This window comes from Aquarana catesbeiana, linkage group LG05 (assembly GCF_042186555.1).
Source record: "Aquarana catesbeiana isolate 2022-GZ linkage group LG05, ASM4218655v1, whole genome shotgun sequence".
Lineage (NCBI taxonomy): Eukaryota > Metazoa > Chordata > Amphibia > Anura > Ranidae > Aquarana > Aquarana catesbeiana.
Window position 1 is genome coordinate 457,457,198 of NC_133328.1, and position 15,196 is coordinate 457,472,393.

A 15,196-nucleotide genomic window follows, 5' to 3' on the forward strand; every position below is an offset into this window, starting at 1 on the left:
GCCCACTTTGTCCCAATGAAGGGCACCCCCTCAGCTACAGAAACGGCACAGGCATTCATTAGAGAAGTCATCAGGCTCCATGGGGTACCAGTTAATATCGTTTCAGATCGGGGGGTACAGTTTACCTCCCGATTCTGGAGGTCTCTATGCAAAACATTGAAGATTGAACTCTCATTTTCATCTGCTTACCACCCCCAGACTAATGGGCAAACAGAGAGAACAAACCAGACTCTTGAACAATATTTACGCTGCTTTTCCTCATTTGCCCAGGATGATTGGATTTCTGTTCTTCCATTGGCTGAGTTTGCCTACAACAACTCTATTCATTCCGCTATCAAACAAACCCCATTTTTTGCAAATTATGGTTACCACCCTTCTTTTCTGCCTAATTCTCTTCCAGAGTGCACAGTACCTGCAGTTCAGGAGAGGTTGGACTTCTTCACTTCCAACAATCAAGTTTTGCAGGAGACCATGACCAGGACCCAGGAGTATAATAAAGCAACTTTTGATAAGAAGAGACGAGGTGAGCTGTTACTTACACCCGGGGACCAGGTATGGTTATCTACAGTAAATCTCAGGATGGCTTGCCCATCAAAGAAATTGGGTCCCAAGTTTCTTGGCCCATTTCCTGTTAAGCGAAGGATTAATGAGGTGGCATACGAACTTGAACTACCGGATTCATTAAAGGTGCACCCAGTATTTCTTGTGTCTCTACTCAAACCCTCTGTTTCTAATCCATTTCCAGGCCGAAGTACGGATCCTCCTGATCCAATTTTGGTGGATGGGGAGGAAGAATTCGAGGTGGAGGCTATCATGGACCATAGGAGAAGAGGCAACCAAAATCAATTTTTGATAAAATGGAGGGGGTTCGGCCCAGAAGAAAATTCTTGGGAACCCGAGGATAATATTCATGCTGAAAATCTTTTACAATCTTTTAAAAGAGCCCATCCGGAGAAATTCCTTCAAAGGGGCATCCGGAGGCTGCCCCTTGGGGGGGGGCAATGTCATGAAGATCCTGCCAATAATCAGCGATCCAGACGCAGGGGGACACGGCCGCGGGTTCCACTGCGCATGCGCGCGCGTTCACGGGTGCTGTCACGCACGGGCACGCGCGCGCGCACTCCCGCTAGTGCCAGGCGGGCTATTTAAACCGGCCTGTCACACTCCATCCCCGCTGTCTGCTCTACAACGTTCCGTGTGCCTTAACCTGATCTGACCTGTGTACTCTGCTATCTGACCCGGCTTCCTGTTAGACCATCCTGCTATCCGCCTGCACCAGACCCTCTTGGCTTGCCTGACCATCCCTCTGTGTTGTCCCTGGTACCTCTGCTGATCGACCGATACCGACTTCTGGCTTGTTTGACCACCCCTCAGTCTGATACCTGTATCCAGCATTCCAGTCTACTACCTGCTGCCTTGTTCCTGGTTCCAATCCAGCGTTCCAGTCTACTACCTGCTGCCTTGTTCCTGGTTCCAGTCCAGCGTTCCAGTCTACTACCTGCTGCCTTGTTCCTGGTTCCAGTCCAGCGTTCCAGTCTACTACCTGCTGCCTTGTTCCTGGTTCCAGTCCAGCGTTCCAGTCTACTACCTGCTGCCTTGCTCCTGGTTCCAGTCCAGCGTTCCAGGCTACTACCTGCTGCCTTGTTTCAGGTTCCAGTCCAGCGTTCCAGGCTACTACCTAGGGCTGGGAGATTTTCCCCCCCAAAAAAATCTGCGATTTTTTTATAAAAAACTCGATTCACGATTCGAATCCGATTTTTTTTTTTTTTATTATTATCTTAAAGTGCATCAACAAACAAAATCTCAAAAAAAATTTAAGTGCATTTTAAACATTCTTTGCAAGGAAAATGTACCTATCAACAACAGCAGGTTGAGGCAAGCTCGGTGGTGACAGGTGACACTACATCACTGTATATACTGACATACTACATCACCGTATACTGACATACTACATCACCGTATACTGACATACTACATCACCGTATACTGACATACTACATCACCATATACTGACACGCTACATCACCGTATACTGACACGCTACATCACCGTATACTGACACGCTACATCACCGTATACTGACACGCTACATCACCGTATACTGACACGCTACATCACCGTATACTGACACGCCGCTACATCACCGTATACTGATACGCCGCTACATCACCGTATACTGACACGCCGCTACATCACCGTATACTGACACGCCGCTACATCACCGTATACTGACACGCCGCTACATCACCGTATACTGACACGCCGCTACATCACCGTATACTGACACGCCGCTACATCACCGTATACTGACACGCCGCTACATCACCGTATACTGACACGCTACATCACCGTATACTGACACGCTACATCACCGTATACTGACACGCTACATCACCGTATACTGACACACTACATCACTCAGTGATGTAGTGTGTCAGTATTCAGTGATGTAGCATGTCAGTATACAGTGATGAGCACATTGCTGTGTGATGTCATATGGGGGTATTGTCATATATTGAGCACAGTGCTGTGTAATGAAATTTAAGAAGGGTGAATATATGGAATGGGATGTGATGTGACTTCTCTCCTCTGAGGTATTATTCTTTCTGGCAGTGATCACATGGCTATCAGTATCTCATGAAATACACCATACAGGCAGCTCTGACTCACCCTCCCTTCTCGCTCTCTCTGCAGCCCGGGAATGTCCCTGTGATCCCCCCACCCCCTCCTCCTTCTGATATCACAGCCCTCCAATGCACAGCAGTGTTCCACCAACAGCCTCGCCCATTACCCCGCCTACACACCCACCCACCCATGCACAGCGTCGGGCCTCGCCTGAAAAATCGTGCCCGCAGCTCCTCAGGCCCGGCGTGGTGCTGTTAAAAAAAAAAAAAATCTAAAAAAATCGATTTGAAGAAGATTTGAATCGATTTGACCTCTCAATTCGATTCAAGATTCAAATCGATTTTTTTCCCAGCCCTACTACTACCTACTGCTTGTTCCAGGTTCCAGTCCAGCGTTCCAGGCTACTACCTGCTGCTTGTTCCAGGTTCCAGTCCAGCGTTCCAGGCTACTACCTGCTGCCTGTTCTGGGTTCCAGTCCAGCGTTCCAGGCTACTACCTGCTGTTTGTTCCAGGTTCCAGTCCAGCGTTCCAGGCTGCTACCTGCTGCTTGTTCCTGGTTCCAGTCCTACTTACTTACCTGCTTACTTACCTGCTTCCTTATCTGCTGTGGCTCCGGGTCCTCCCTGCGATCCAGCGTCCTCTTCAGCTTCTGGACCCAGAGGGTGTCACCACTCCTGCACTTCCGGTGACTGTCGATCCTGTCAGGCACCCATACCACTCCTCACTCCTGGCCTTCTGTCTCCATTCCAGAGGAACAGGAGTGGGAGCTGTAAGGGAGGTCCTTCTCTGCACTTCAGGCTCACAACCTACCAGGTACGTGACACCATGGGTCACTCCCGTTGTTCTAGTACAAAAGAAGGATGGGAGCCTGTGATTCTGTGTGCCTACCTATTGCCCAGTATAGAGGAGTCGCAAGCCCAGTTCTTCTTTATGCTCGACCTGCTGCCTGACTCTGTTGCCATTTACTCTTGCTCCTGCCCTGTACCCAGTACCCTGCTGCCTTGTTCCCTGTTGTTCCTTTCCCCGTTTTGTTTCCCCCTTCCCATCAGTTCCTCCAGTTTTCCCTTGCCTTACACAGTTCACATTTGTACTGTATATATTTGTATATTTAGTTAGTTGTTTAGCAGTGGCGGCGCTTCCATAGAGGGCACATGGGCGCCGCCTTCCCTATCCATGTGTCCAGCCCCCTGATCTACATATCAGGGCACTGGACTATGGATTCCAATGTGGGGTGGGTGTTTTTTTGAAGCACCTGATAATAGGCTTCAAAAACGGGCTCGGAGCGCAGAGCAGTGGGCTCTAAGCAAATTAATTTTCGCTATTTTCACACTAAAGTTCCTCCCCACCAATCAGGAGGAAAGCCCTACCACACAAGCGTATAAGTGCCGGACTACCCCCCGGGGAGGGGGGGGGTGCTGTCAGTGTTGTTTGTTTGCCATCCCCCCAAAAGACACCACCACTGTACCTGTGGATGCATAAAATGCATTAAGGTGAAAAACCATTAGGGTTTACAACCCCTTTAAGAGTTCCCTTCATCGGAACTAAAGGGCCAAGCCCAACCCCTGAAAAACAACCCCACACCATAATCCCCCTCCACCAAATGATTTGGACCAGTGCACAAAGCAAGGTCCATAAAGACATGGATGAGCGAGTTTCCATCAAGGGAGGGTTCCGATCCTCTGGAGGCAGTTATACTAAGACAAGAATTTGCGGTCTGGGCCTCAGAAGCTGAGGGCCTGGGCAAGATTGCTTGAGGGTTAACATATTCTGGAGGGCACTGCAAAGAAGTTCTGGTCTGGAGAAGATTCTTGTTATCTTCCTCAACGAATATCTACCTGTGGATGCTGTTTGGCAGACATAGTGAGTAAAGACCTTGCTGGGGATTATTGATTGTGTAAGTGCCGGAAGAAAACTGAGAGCCAGACATGGCTATATGGACCTCTGTTGTAGGGTCCTAGATATACTGGCCATTCCCTGCTTCCTCCAGAAAACTGCTATTGAAAGATTAGAGAGAAGTCTGTCCTCCCAAATATTGTTACTGATCATTTTGGAGCAGCGACCCTAAATCCCTCTCCTGTTAAAGTTCTTCAGCAATAAATTCTAAAAAGGCATCCCTTGGACTGAGCCTAAATTCTTGTTTGACTGGCAGCCTCTGTACTACTTGGGAGAACCTTTCTATTTACAGCTGTCTCTCCGGGGATAGGCCCTACACTGTGAAAACAGAAAGTTCAGGAAAGCAAAACGGAGAGAGCAGGAGGCAGCAGCATTGAAAGCTGCAAAGTGCAAGTGCTGGGGTAAACAGTTTAACACATAGTTCACTGGGGAATGGTTGTTTTATTGCTCTCAATGTGTTAAAATAAAAATAGGCTAAGGGTTTATTATTACTTTAACACAAACCTGTACTGAGAGAAAATGGATGCTGCTATTACTGACCTCCTTCTGAACATGCTAGTTGTCTGACTGCCTCTAGTTTCAAAGCTTTTTGAGTTGCTGACCTGAAATAAGTATAAAGCGATTAACCGACCAGCGCACGCCGATGTACATTGGCAGAATGGCACGGCTGGGCAAATGGGCGTACCTGAACGTCCATTTGAATTCCACGCCGTGCCATTGCGTGTGCACCGCCGGCGGCGCGCGCGCCAGCTGGGAGCTCCGTGAGTCGGGTCGCGAGTCTCGCGGACTCGATCACCGCGGGGATACCCACGATCGCCTCACAGAGAGGACGAACGGGGAGATGCTGATGTAAACAGCATCTCCCCGTTCTGCCTAGTGACAAGTGTCACTGATCACAGCTCCCTGTCATCGTGAGCTGTGATCAGAGTAATGACACTGCTAGCCCATCCCCCTACAGTTAGTAATCACTCCCCTAGGACACACTTAACCCCTCCCCGCCCCCTATATTTATATTGTAATAAGTATGTTTATTTGCACATTTGCACTTTATGCGTTTTATATTTTGCACATTTGAGCAATATTGACATTTAGTTATGCATATTGACACATTTGATGCGTTTATATTCATTTATTCACTGCACTATCTAGTAATGCTGTGATTCAGTTATGCTTATTGGTACATGTGCACTTTGATGCGTTAATCTGTCTTATTTCACATTTCGAATTTGCATTTATACTTTGATGCGTTTATATGTATTTGTCATTTTTCACATTTGTATTCAGAGTATTTACGGTATCTATTATTAGGTCCGCTTACCTTGTAGAGGTATTGTGTTTCCCACATCCACATGCGTTTATTTAGACGCAGTTGTTCTATCATGCTATAATTTAGTAGCATGTCTAACACACTCTAGCGCAGCGTAAGCATTTTTACATTTGTCATTTTGCACGCGTATGAGACGTGTTTAACGCATGCAGCTGAGTAGTGCTTTACCAAGTTTTGTGTGGCTCGCAGGATCTTTTCCATCGTCGCTATTTTCTTGTTCATCCCCTTCCCGACCGGCGCATGCCGATGTACGTCGGCAAAATGGCACAGCTGGGCAAATGGATGTATAGGTACGTCCATTTGAATTTCCCACCATGCCATTGTGCGTGCGCCGCCGGCCGGGAGCTCCGTGAGTCGGGTCGCGGGTCCCGCTGACTCGATCGCCACGGGGATACCCGTGATCGCCTCACGGAGAGGACGACCGGGGAGATGCTGTTTTTCATCAGCATCTCCCCGTTCGTCCTCTCCGTGAGGCGATCGCGGGTATCCCCGTGGCGATCGAGTCAGCGGGACCCCGTTCTGCCTAGTGACAAGTGTCACTGATCACAGCTCCCTGTCATCGGGAGCAGTGATCAGTGTAATGACACTGCTAGCCCATCCCCCTACAGTTAGTAATCACTCCCCTAGGACACACTTAACCCCTCCCCGCCCCCTAGTGGTTAACCCCTTCACTGTCAGTGTCATTTACACAGTAATCAGTGCATTTTTGTGTCAAAATGTCCGACATGTCCGCCATAACGTCGCAGTCACAATAAAAATCACTGATCGCCGCCATTACTAGTAAACAAAAATTATTAATAAAAATGCCACAAAAACTATCCCCTATTTAGTAAACGCTATAACTTTTGCGCAAACCAATCAATAAACGCTTATTGCGATTTTTTTTACCAAAAATATGTAGAAGAATACGATCGGCCTAAACTGAGGGGAAAAAAATGTTTTAATATATTTTTGGGGGATATTTATTATAGCAAAATGTAAAAAAGAATGCGTTTTTTTCAAAATTGTCGCTCTTATTTTGTTTATAGCGCAAAAAATAAAAATCGCAGAGGCGATCAAATACCACCAAAAGAAAGCTCTATTTGTGGGAAAAAAAGGACGCCAATTTTGTTTGGGAGCCACGTCGCACGTCCGCGCAATTGTCAGTTAAAGCGACGCAGTGCCGAATCGCAAAAAATGCTCTGGTCAGGAAGGGGGTAAAATCTTCCGGGGCTGAAGCGGTTAAAGTCTAAACATTTAATCTTCAAACTTTTTCCAGTTAATTGTCAACCGGATAACTGACATGCTCAGAAAGAAGTCAGCAATAGCAGCCTCAATTTTTTCCTTAGAACAGATTTTCTTTAACATTTTTCCTGTGCGGTTTTTAAGCTTTATTAAAATGTTACAGAGTGTGTTACTAATCAGTTACAAACGTCCAAGGCATGTTGGATGTTACATCAAGCTTCTTGTAGCAAAAAGACCACAATATGTCTGCAGTGGGTATGTTTGGGCATACCAAAGGACAATACAGCATTGTTGGGATCGAGATAGCTGGCTGCTACTCCCCAAAATTAAAACATACAGTATTTCTCTACAGTATATCACATTTCCCCATGCTTTATCCCTTTAAAAATGCTGCAAGAAAATACTTGTGGATCCAGTAGAAATGCATTTGGTTCCTAATGGGGGTTGGTGTTCTTTAGCCCAAGAAGAGAACTGGGAGGACAGATAAGACTGCTTGAGAATGCAGAGTGTACAGGACCTGAATTTTTGACAGGATCAACAGTACCTCACTTGCCGTAAAGTAGGAATTGCAGAAATTTTGCTTGCAAAAAAGTATACTGCAAGCATAATTGCTTATCAAACTGTAAAATTGTCATAGTTTTCCCAATGAGCTTTCTTCTCCAAATTAGAGAAAGACCTACGGAGCATTTTACAACCCCTAAAACCCCTCCCCTTTATTGGTACAAATGCAAATGTATAATTTTTCTTTTTTTTTTTTACTTAGCATTTCAAACAAGACACACTAAGTATATAAAGATGAGCCCAATAACTTAAAGTGGTATTAAACCCAAACCAAAAAAAATAATATATTGCAGCTTACTAATCATTCGATGTGGTGGCTGTATTATTTTTATTTTTTAGACTTTTTTCCCTCTATTTTCCCCTGGTGATCTGACTAGTAACACCACTCCTGTATTAAAGTGTCTATACCCTGGATGAATGAAGATCCTTTTGGACAACAGCATTGTCAGTCTGGGGAAGGGAGTACTAGATATATTAGCCTCACATATACACAGTGAAGTGAACAGCCTCAGATACACAGGGATGAAACAAATCTCCCTGCATACGTTTTACATGTATATCTGCTGTCTTCATCTTTATATACCATTTAGAAAGTGCAGATCATGTTAGATTTTCTCTTCCTGTTCAACATTGCAGTGAAGCCTGGGCATACAGCCAAGACAGCTGATTGGAGGAAAGACACACACCCCCTCTCCTCATAGGTAGAGACTTTCAAAGCTGATTGTTGAGTAGTTCAGGGCTCTGCTAATCTATTTATAGCATCCTCCCCAACACAAAAGTCTGGTTGCTTTTATCATACTGTATGTGATGGAGAACTTGTCAGAAGTTTGGAGGGAGATAAGAATAAGCTGTAGATATATGTGCCCAACTCAAATTTCATGAATCGGGTGTATATCCACTTTAAGAATTGAAGCCAAACTCCAACTCACAGTTTATAATCAGTTACAGCAAACAGTTTTTTCCTAATGGGATAAAGGTTTTACATGAATAAATAAATGCTGTTAGTGTTCAATGGTTTGTCTCATCCCTGTAAACTGAAAATGAACTGGAAGAAAGCTTGTTCTTTTGAAAAACAACAGACTTATTGGATGGATCACCAAATAAAAATAGAAGAAAGAAAGCCTACAAAAATAAAACTAATGCAGCTATCAAATCTAAGAATTGGTAAGCTGCAATATAATAAATGTTTGCTTTTGGGTTTAATACTGCTTTAAATCCTTGCTTTACCCTTTGTAAACATTGATGTACACATGTAATGTATACAAATTTTTACCTGATGTCAGAGAGATCACATTTATTTCCAGCGATGGCCATAACAATGTTCTCTGGACCATGTTCTTTCAGCTCCTTCACCCATTTCTTCAGTGTATGGAACGAGTCCTGTGTACATATTAGAGCATTACATATTCATTACCTCTTGTTTGATGGTTCCTTGAAGCATCTACTGTATTTCTCAAATCTTGTATGTATTACTGCATACTAAAACAAAGACTTTGACAGTACATAAACATGTGCTCTTCAAAGCGATTCTCACATAAACGCTTCAAAAGCTGTATGTCATCTCCCATAATTGAAACCACTGGTTGGGCCCCCAACCACAACCTTTCTATTTGTTATTTGTGCACTAAAACTTCATTTTTCCTAAACTCAAAAAGGACTTCCAGTATCATTGAAGCCTATCAGTGCACAAGATTGCTCTGCTTTTGACTGCATTTGTCAGATCATTTTTGATTTTATCAGCACCAGCTGGATTTTCGCTCCTCATAACTGTACAGGGGGAAATAATTAGTGTTTCCTTCCAATAAAAATACAGTATATGAACTATGGTGGTGTTTAGCACTCTCCCCATTCCTCTGATCCTGAGAAGAACACAATAGAAGGTAAGTACAGGTGGTTGAATGATAGCAGTACCAATGCACCGATAATGACACATTGCACTGTTGCCTTTTTATTTTATTTTGTAAGCAAACTTTATTGAAGTGTCACACTGGGGGAAGATTTACTAAGATTGGAGCATGGAAAATATGGTGCAGCTTTGCATAGAAACCAATCAGCTTCCAGGTTTTATCCCTCAATCACACTGAAGGCGGGTTTGAAATCGTGCGAGTTTAGCTGAGCTCGCCCAATTTCAAACCCGCAGTTTGGGGGCGGTTTGAAAGACATCTGTGCGAGTTCATGCACAGATATCTATTAAAATCGCCTCCGAAGTCACCAAAAGTAGTGCAGGAGCTACTTTTAGAAATCGGTGCTGCGCTGCAAACAGTGACGATCCTGGATGGGGTGCACGGGGTGCAGTGCACCCAGGCGCCACAGAGGTGGGGGCGCTGAAGCGCCAGAGTGCTCCCCTCCCTCCTCCTCTTCCTTGTTCGCTCTCTCTGCTGGTCGCCGCCTCGACGTGCCGAAGCCCGCCTCCCCCCCTCCTCCCGTCAGAGGAGGAGAGCAAAATGAGATCGGAGTGGCTGTCTCTGCCGCGCGGTGATGTCACTGGGGGGGGCGGCCCGTGCCGTGCCCAAGCCCAACGTGTTCCAGTACTCCTCCTTTGACCTCCTGTGTCTCGATCCCGCCTGCTGCCCAAGCCTGACATGCTCCACCCAGGCGGCGCGGCTGCACACTGTTCTCTACTCTCCAGCTGCCGCCCGGGTGTTTTAAATTAACGTAATGGGGGGGATGTTTGTCCTGGGGGGGGTCTATACTAATGTAGGGGGAGGGGTTTCTCCTGGGGGGGTCTATACTAATGTAGGGGGAGGGTGGTTTGTCTTGGGGGGGTCTATACTAATGTTGGGGGGGTGGTTTGTTCTGGGGGTCTGTACTAATGTGGGGGGGTGGTTTGTCCTGGGGGGTCTGTACTAATGTAGGGGAGGTAGTTTGGCCAGAGGGGTCTGTACTAATGGAGGGGGGTGGTTTGTTCTGGGGGGGTCTGTACTAATAGAGGGGGGTGGTTTGTCCGGGGGGTCTGTACTAATGGAGGGGGGTTTGTCCTAGGGGTCTGTACTAATAGAGGGGGGGTGATTTGTTCTGGGGGGTCTGTATTAATGGAAGGGGGTGGTTTGTTCTGGGGGGGTCTGTACTAATGGAGGAGGGGTGGTTTGTTCTGGGGGTCGTCCTGGGGGGTCTATACTAATGTAGGGGGGTGGTTTGTCCTGGGGGGGGTCTGTACTAATGTAGGGGGATGGTTTGTCCTGGGGGGGTCTGTACTAATGTAGGGGGGTGGTTTGTCCTGGGGGGTCTGTACTAATGGAGGGGGGGGTGGTTTGTCCTGGGGGGGTCTGTACTAATGTAGGGGAGGTAGTTTGGCCGGGGGGGTCTGTACTAATAGAGGGGTGTGGTTTGTTGGGGGGTCTGTACTAATAGAGGGGGTGGTTTGTCCGGGGGGTCTGTACTAATGGAGGGGGGTTTGTCCTAGGGGTCTGTACTAATAGAGGAGGGGTGGTTTGTTCTGGGGGGTCTGTACTAATTGAGGGGGGTGGCTTGTTCTGGGGGGTCTGTACTAATGGAGGAGGGGTGGTTCTGTACTAATGGAGGGGGTGGTTTGTCCTGAGGGGGGTCTATACTGATGGGAGGTCTGTACTAGTGAGCGGCGCACTATGTTTCTTCCCCCACCTTTATATTAGCCAGGGAAGAAAAAAAAAGGAGCAAAGAAGAGGATTGTGGGACATGTAGTCCCGAGGACTGGCAGCCCCACTGTAACATGGAAACTGCAGCCCACACAGCATGCTCAGCTGAATGGGAGAGAGAGAGAGCCAGAAGCCTGGGAAAGCTTTCAGGGAAGTACACCCAGGACTCCAGAGGGAGAGGGCAGTGCTGAGGGAACACCATCAGAGAGAGAACCCCGCTGACCTGCGCCACATGAGGGAAAGCCACACAGCCTGGTGCCATGCCTGGCAGAGAAAGGAATGGAGTCATTGCCAGAATATATATCTGGCTCTACCAAGCGGAGTCACCACGGGCAATTCAGAGTGAGCTGACTCCTGATCAGAGGAACTGTTGCTGTATCGCTGGGTCAGGTGAGAGGGCTGATCGGTCATTAGCTACTAACGTTCATAAGAACTGCAGTCTCTGACCATCTCCTGTACTATGTCTGCAGTCTCTGACCATCTCCTGTACTATGTCTGCAGTCTCTGATCATCTCCTGTATTATGTCTGCAGTCTCTGATCATCTCCTGTACTATGTCTGCAGTCTCTGATCATCTCCTGTATCATGTCTGCAGTCTCTGATCATCTCCTGTACTATGTCTGCAGTCTCTGATCATCTCCTGTATCATGTCTGCAGTCTCTGATCGTCTCCTGTACTATGTCTGCAGTCTCTGACCATCTCCTGTACTATGCAGTCTCTGATCATCTCCTGTATTATGTCTGCAGTCTCTGATCATCTCCTGTATTATGTCTGCAGTCTCTAACCGTCTCCTGTATTATGTCTGCAGTCTCCGATCATCTCCTGTACTATGTCTGCAGTCTCTGACCGTCTCCTGTATTAGGTCTGCAGTCTCTGACCGTCTCCTGTATTAGGTCTGCAGTCTCTGATCATCTCCTGTATTATGTCTGCAGTCTCTGACCATTTCCTGTATTATGTCTGCAGTCTCTGACCATCTCCTGTATTATGTCTGCAGTCTCTGATCATCTCCTGTAATATGTCTACAGTCTCTGATCATCTCCTGTACTATGTCTGCAGTCTCTGACCATCTCCTGTGATATGTCTGCAGTCTCTGACCATCTCCTGTACCATGTCTGCAGTCTCTGACCATCTCCTGTACCATGTCTGCAGTCTCTGATCATCTCCTGTACTATGTCTGCGGGCTTTTTCTAACAGACTCTCTAACAGAAGCCCTCTCTGTGTGCATCAGAGAGACTCCGCTCCAGGTCTCATAAGTGTAAACTCTTCCTGTATTTGCTTTAGGCTCAGTTCACACAGGGACGACTTGTCAGGCGACCTAGTCGCCTGACAAGTCGCCTCCCGTTCTGTGCTATGGAACCGTCCTAAGGGGAGTGACGCAAGTCGCTCCGACTTAGAAAAAGGTTCCTGTACGACTTTGGGGGCGACTTGCATAGACTTCTATACAGAAGTCGTTTTGCAAGTCGCCCGGGCAGTCGTGTGCAGATCGCCTCGGTGAGGCGACCTGCAAGTCGTGCCGCCTCTGGTGTGAACCGAGGCTTATTGTTAAGAGATCATGGGAGGAGCCCAGGGTAACGAAGACTTCTTAGGGGAGCATCTCTGTGTTTGAGTCATTGCCATAGAAACATTTGTAAAGGGGAGGAGTTGGTAAGATGACCACGCCCACGTGGGGGCGCCAGAAATATTTCTGCACCCAGGCGTCTGTGACCCTAGGATCGGCCCTGCAAAGTTGGAGTCGCACCGCTTGGGACAGTGCCATTGCCCGCAATAAGCTGCTATTTGACATGTCAAATCGCATTTCAAATCGCTCCGATGTGAACAGGGGCTTATTGTCAAAGCTTAATTGAACAAGCTGAAGTTGCTTAGCTACCATGCACAGCTGCACCATAATCTCAGTGCTCCAATTTTAGTAAATCTCCCCCTAAGTGACATTTCATTAAGTTCTGTTGACCTCAGTGTGGTGCGAGGTTGTGGACTGCATTGCATCAAACTGAAAGGGGCCTGTCGTACTTATTTCAGTGCACACCATCACAATAGAGTGATGTGAACTGTCCTGGTAGAAGACAAGGCATTTGCCTTGTCTTGCACTGAGACTGCGCTTGGAAAGGCTGCCCATGGTAGCCCCACCACACCTGGTGTAAATGCCTCCAAAAGGACAACTTCACTTTTACTGAATGTCAGATTCACCCTTTTGTAAATATACCCCTTCGTGTTCAAGTATAACTGAAAGCATACTTTTTTGGTTTTGTTTTAAATGGAGAGGAGAAAATCTAGAACACCTGTCAGGGTTTTATTGCTGTCTATGTCACCATTAGGAAGATTCACCCTCTCTATTTTTCCTATGATTGAAAGTGAATGTAAAAGAAAATACCAACCTTTGGGTTGTCCCCAAAATAGAAAGAGAGCAGAAATCTTCCAATGGAGAGACTAGTTCTGGTGACCCTGGTGACAATCCCTTACTGTGGAGGCATTTCTCTCGCTACCTGTTTTGGCTATGGGACAGGAAGTATAGGGAAATCTCTCTGATGCGACAGAGACGAAAAAAAAACCAAACACATGATGAGGTTTTTGCACTCCCTTACTCTATGCAAAATGAAAAAAAAAAAAAAAGGTACAGCACTAGAATCATAATTGTTTGCATTCTGAGTCAGGGAAGTGTGAGAACCAGAGAATGGCGCCTTGTACTATTCTAAATTCCTACTGTGTACCTGGATTTAGAAGTGCCTACATCCATAGCTGAAAGAGAAAAAGTGAACCAAAATTACACTCATCCTTTTCTAAAACTGGACATTTGGTTCAAATCATGCTGAACACGTCATCTACCCACTCCATATTACACTTCCTTATGAAACAAGTTGCCCAGGATGCCACACACAACCTGGTATATTCCTTTGTGATAAGGTCCCATAGTAAAACCATTAATGCCCCCCCAAGGCAATCCCTCTAGCGATATAAAATCCAATTGCTTTTTTAGTAATCGCATAGTTACAAACTACATATACATAAAATTTAGCAAATGCTATTACTATCTGCAAAAATGATTATGCAGCGAGACGGTGCTGGCAACGATGATGCTGGGCCTTAGAGCAGTCGAATGGATTGCTATAACTTCAAATATAATGAATCGTACCTGCTTTGTAATATCATATACAATAACAGCAGCTGCCGAGCCTCGGTAGTACATTGGTGCCAGTGAATGGAACTGTAAAGGCATTAGATGTCAGTGAGTTACATAATGCATAGTCAATAATTTTAGTAAGAAAACGGCCTATTCACATTTATTGTAATAACAGTGACCCCATGCCATCATGAATTCCTTTGCAATATCATAAATTTGACAATGTATATGGACCTGTTGTGCTTATATGTCTTGAACACATGGGATTCAGCTTGTATAAGAACAATGTGTACAACAAGCTATTATAAAGCTTCCAACAGCCTTCTTGAAGCCTGTGGGCTTGTGCATCCCACCAGCTGCATTATACTAGCACCACTGGTGTGTGCTGTGAAGGGTATGCTGACAATTTGTTGTAATGACGCATTGCATTGTTTACTTTTTTCAACTTGAAAAGTCACAAAGTTGCAATTCATTCATCTTTATGTACTGCAGCATATTGCAATGTGATGTAGTGCACTGAAGAAAAGTAGAGTATGTCCTACTTTCCATCAGTGCAGCCCAGTGGTGTAAACTGAACCCATAAAACTCAAGGCAAATTGCCATGAGATTGAGTCGAACAAGGCTGCCCAGCGCAGCCCAATGTATATGGTGTCAATGGGTCCTTTAATGCATCCATTAACTCCATCTTGGACACATTAAAGTAGATGTAAACGTTAACCAGGTAATATTAAAGTGATATGCAGCCCTGGTTCACATTGATGCGATTTGCCATGCGATTGGACATGTTCAATCGCATGCCAAATCGGCAGCACATGCCGGCAATGGCAGCTTCCGAATC

General features: G+C 46.1%; 1 protein-coding gene across 1 annotated transcript in view; it reads right to left on the reverse strand.

Moving 5' to 3' along the window:
* RAB31 (RAB31, member RAS oncogene family) overlaps nt 1-15,196 on the reverse strand; it is a 78,216-nt gene that overhangs the window by 19,348 nt on the left and 43,672 nt on the right. Inside the window, exons 4-5 of the mRNA XM_073631339.1 lie at nt 14,371-14,442; nt 8,904-9,010 (exon numbers count right to left, since the gene is read on the reverse strand). Of these exons, the coding sequence (XP_073487440.1) occupies nt 8,904-9,010; nt 14,371-14,442 (179 nt within the window). The remainder of the gene's footprint in view (nt 1-8,903; nt 9,011-14,370; nt 14,443-15,196) is intronic.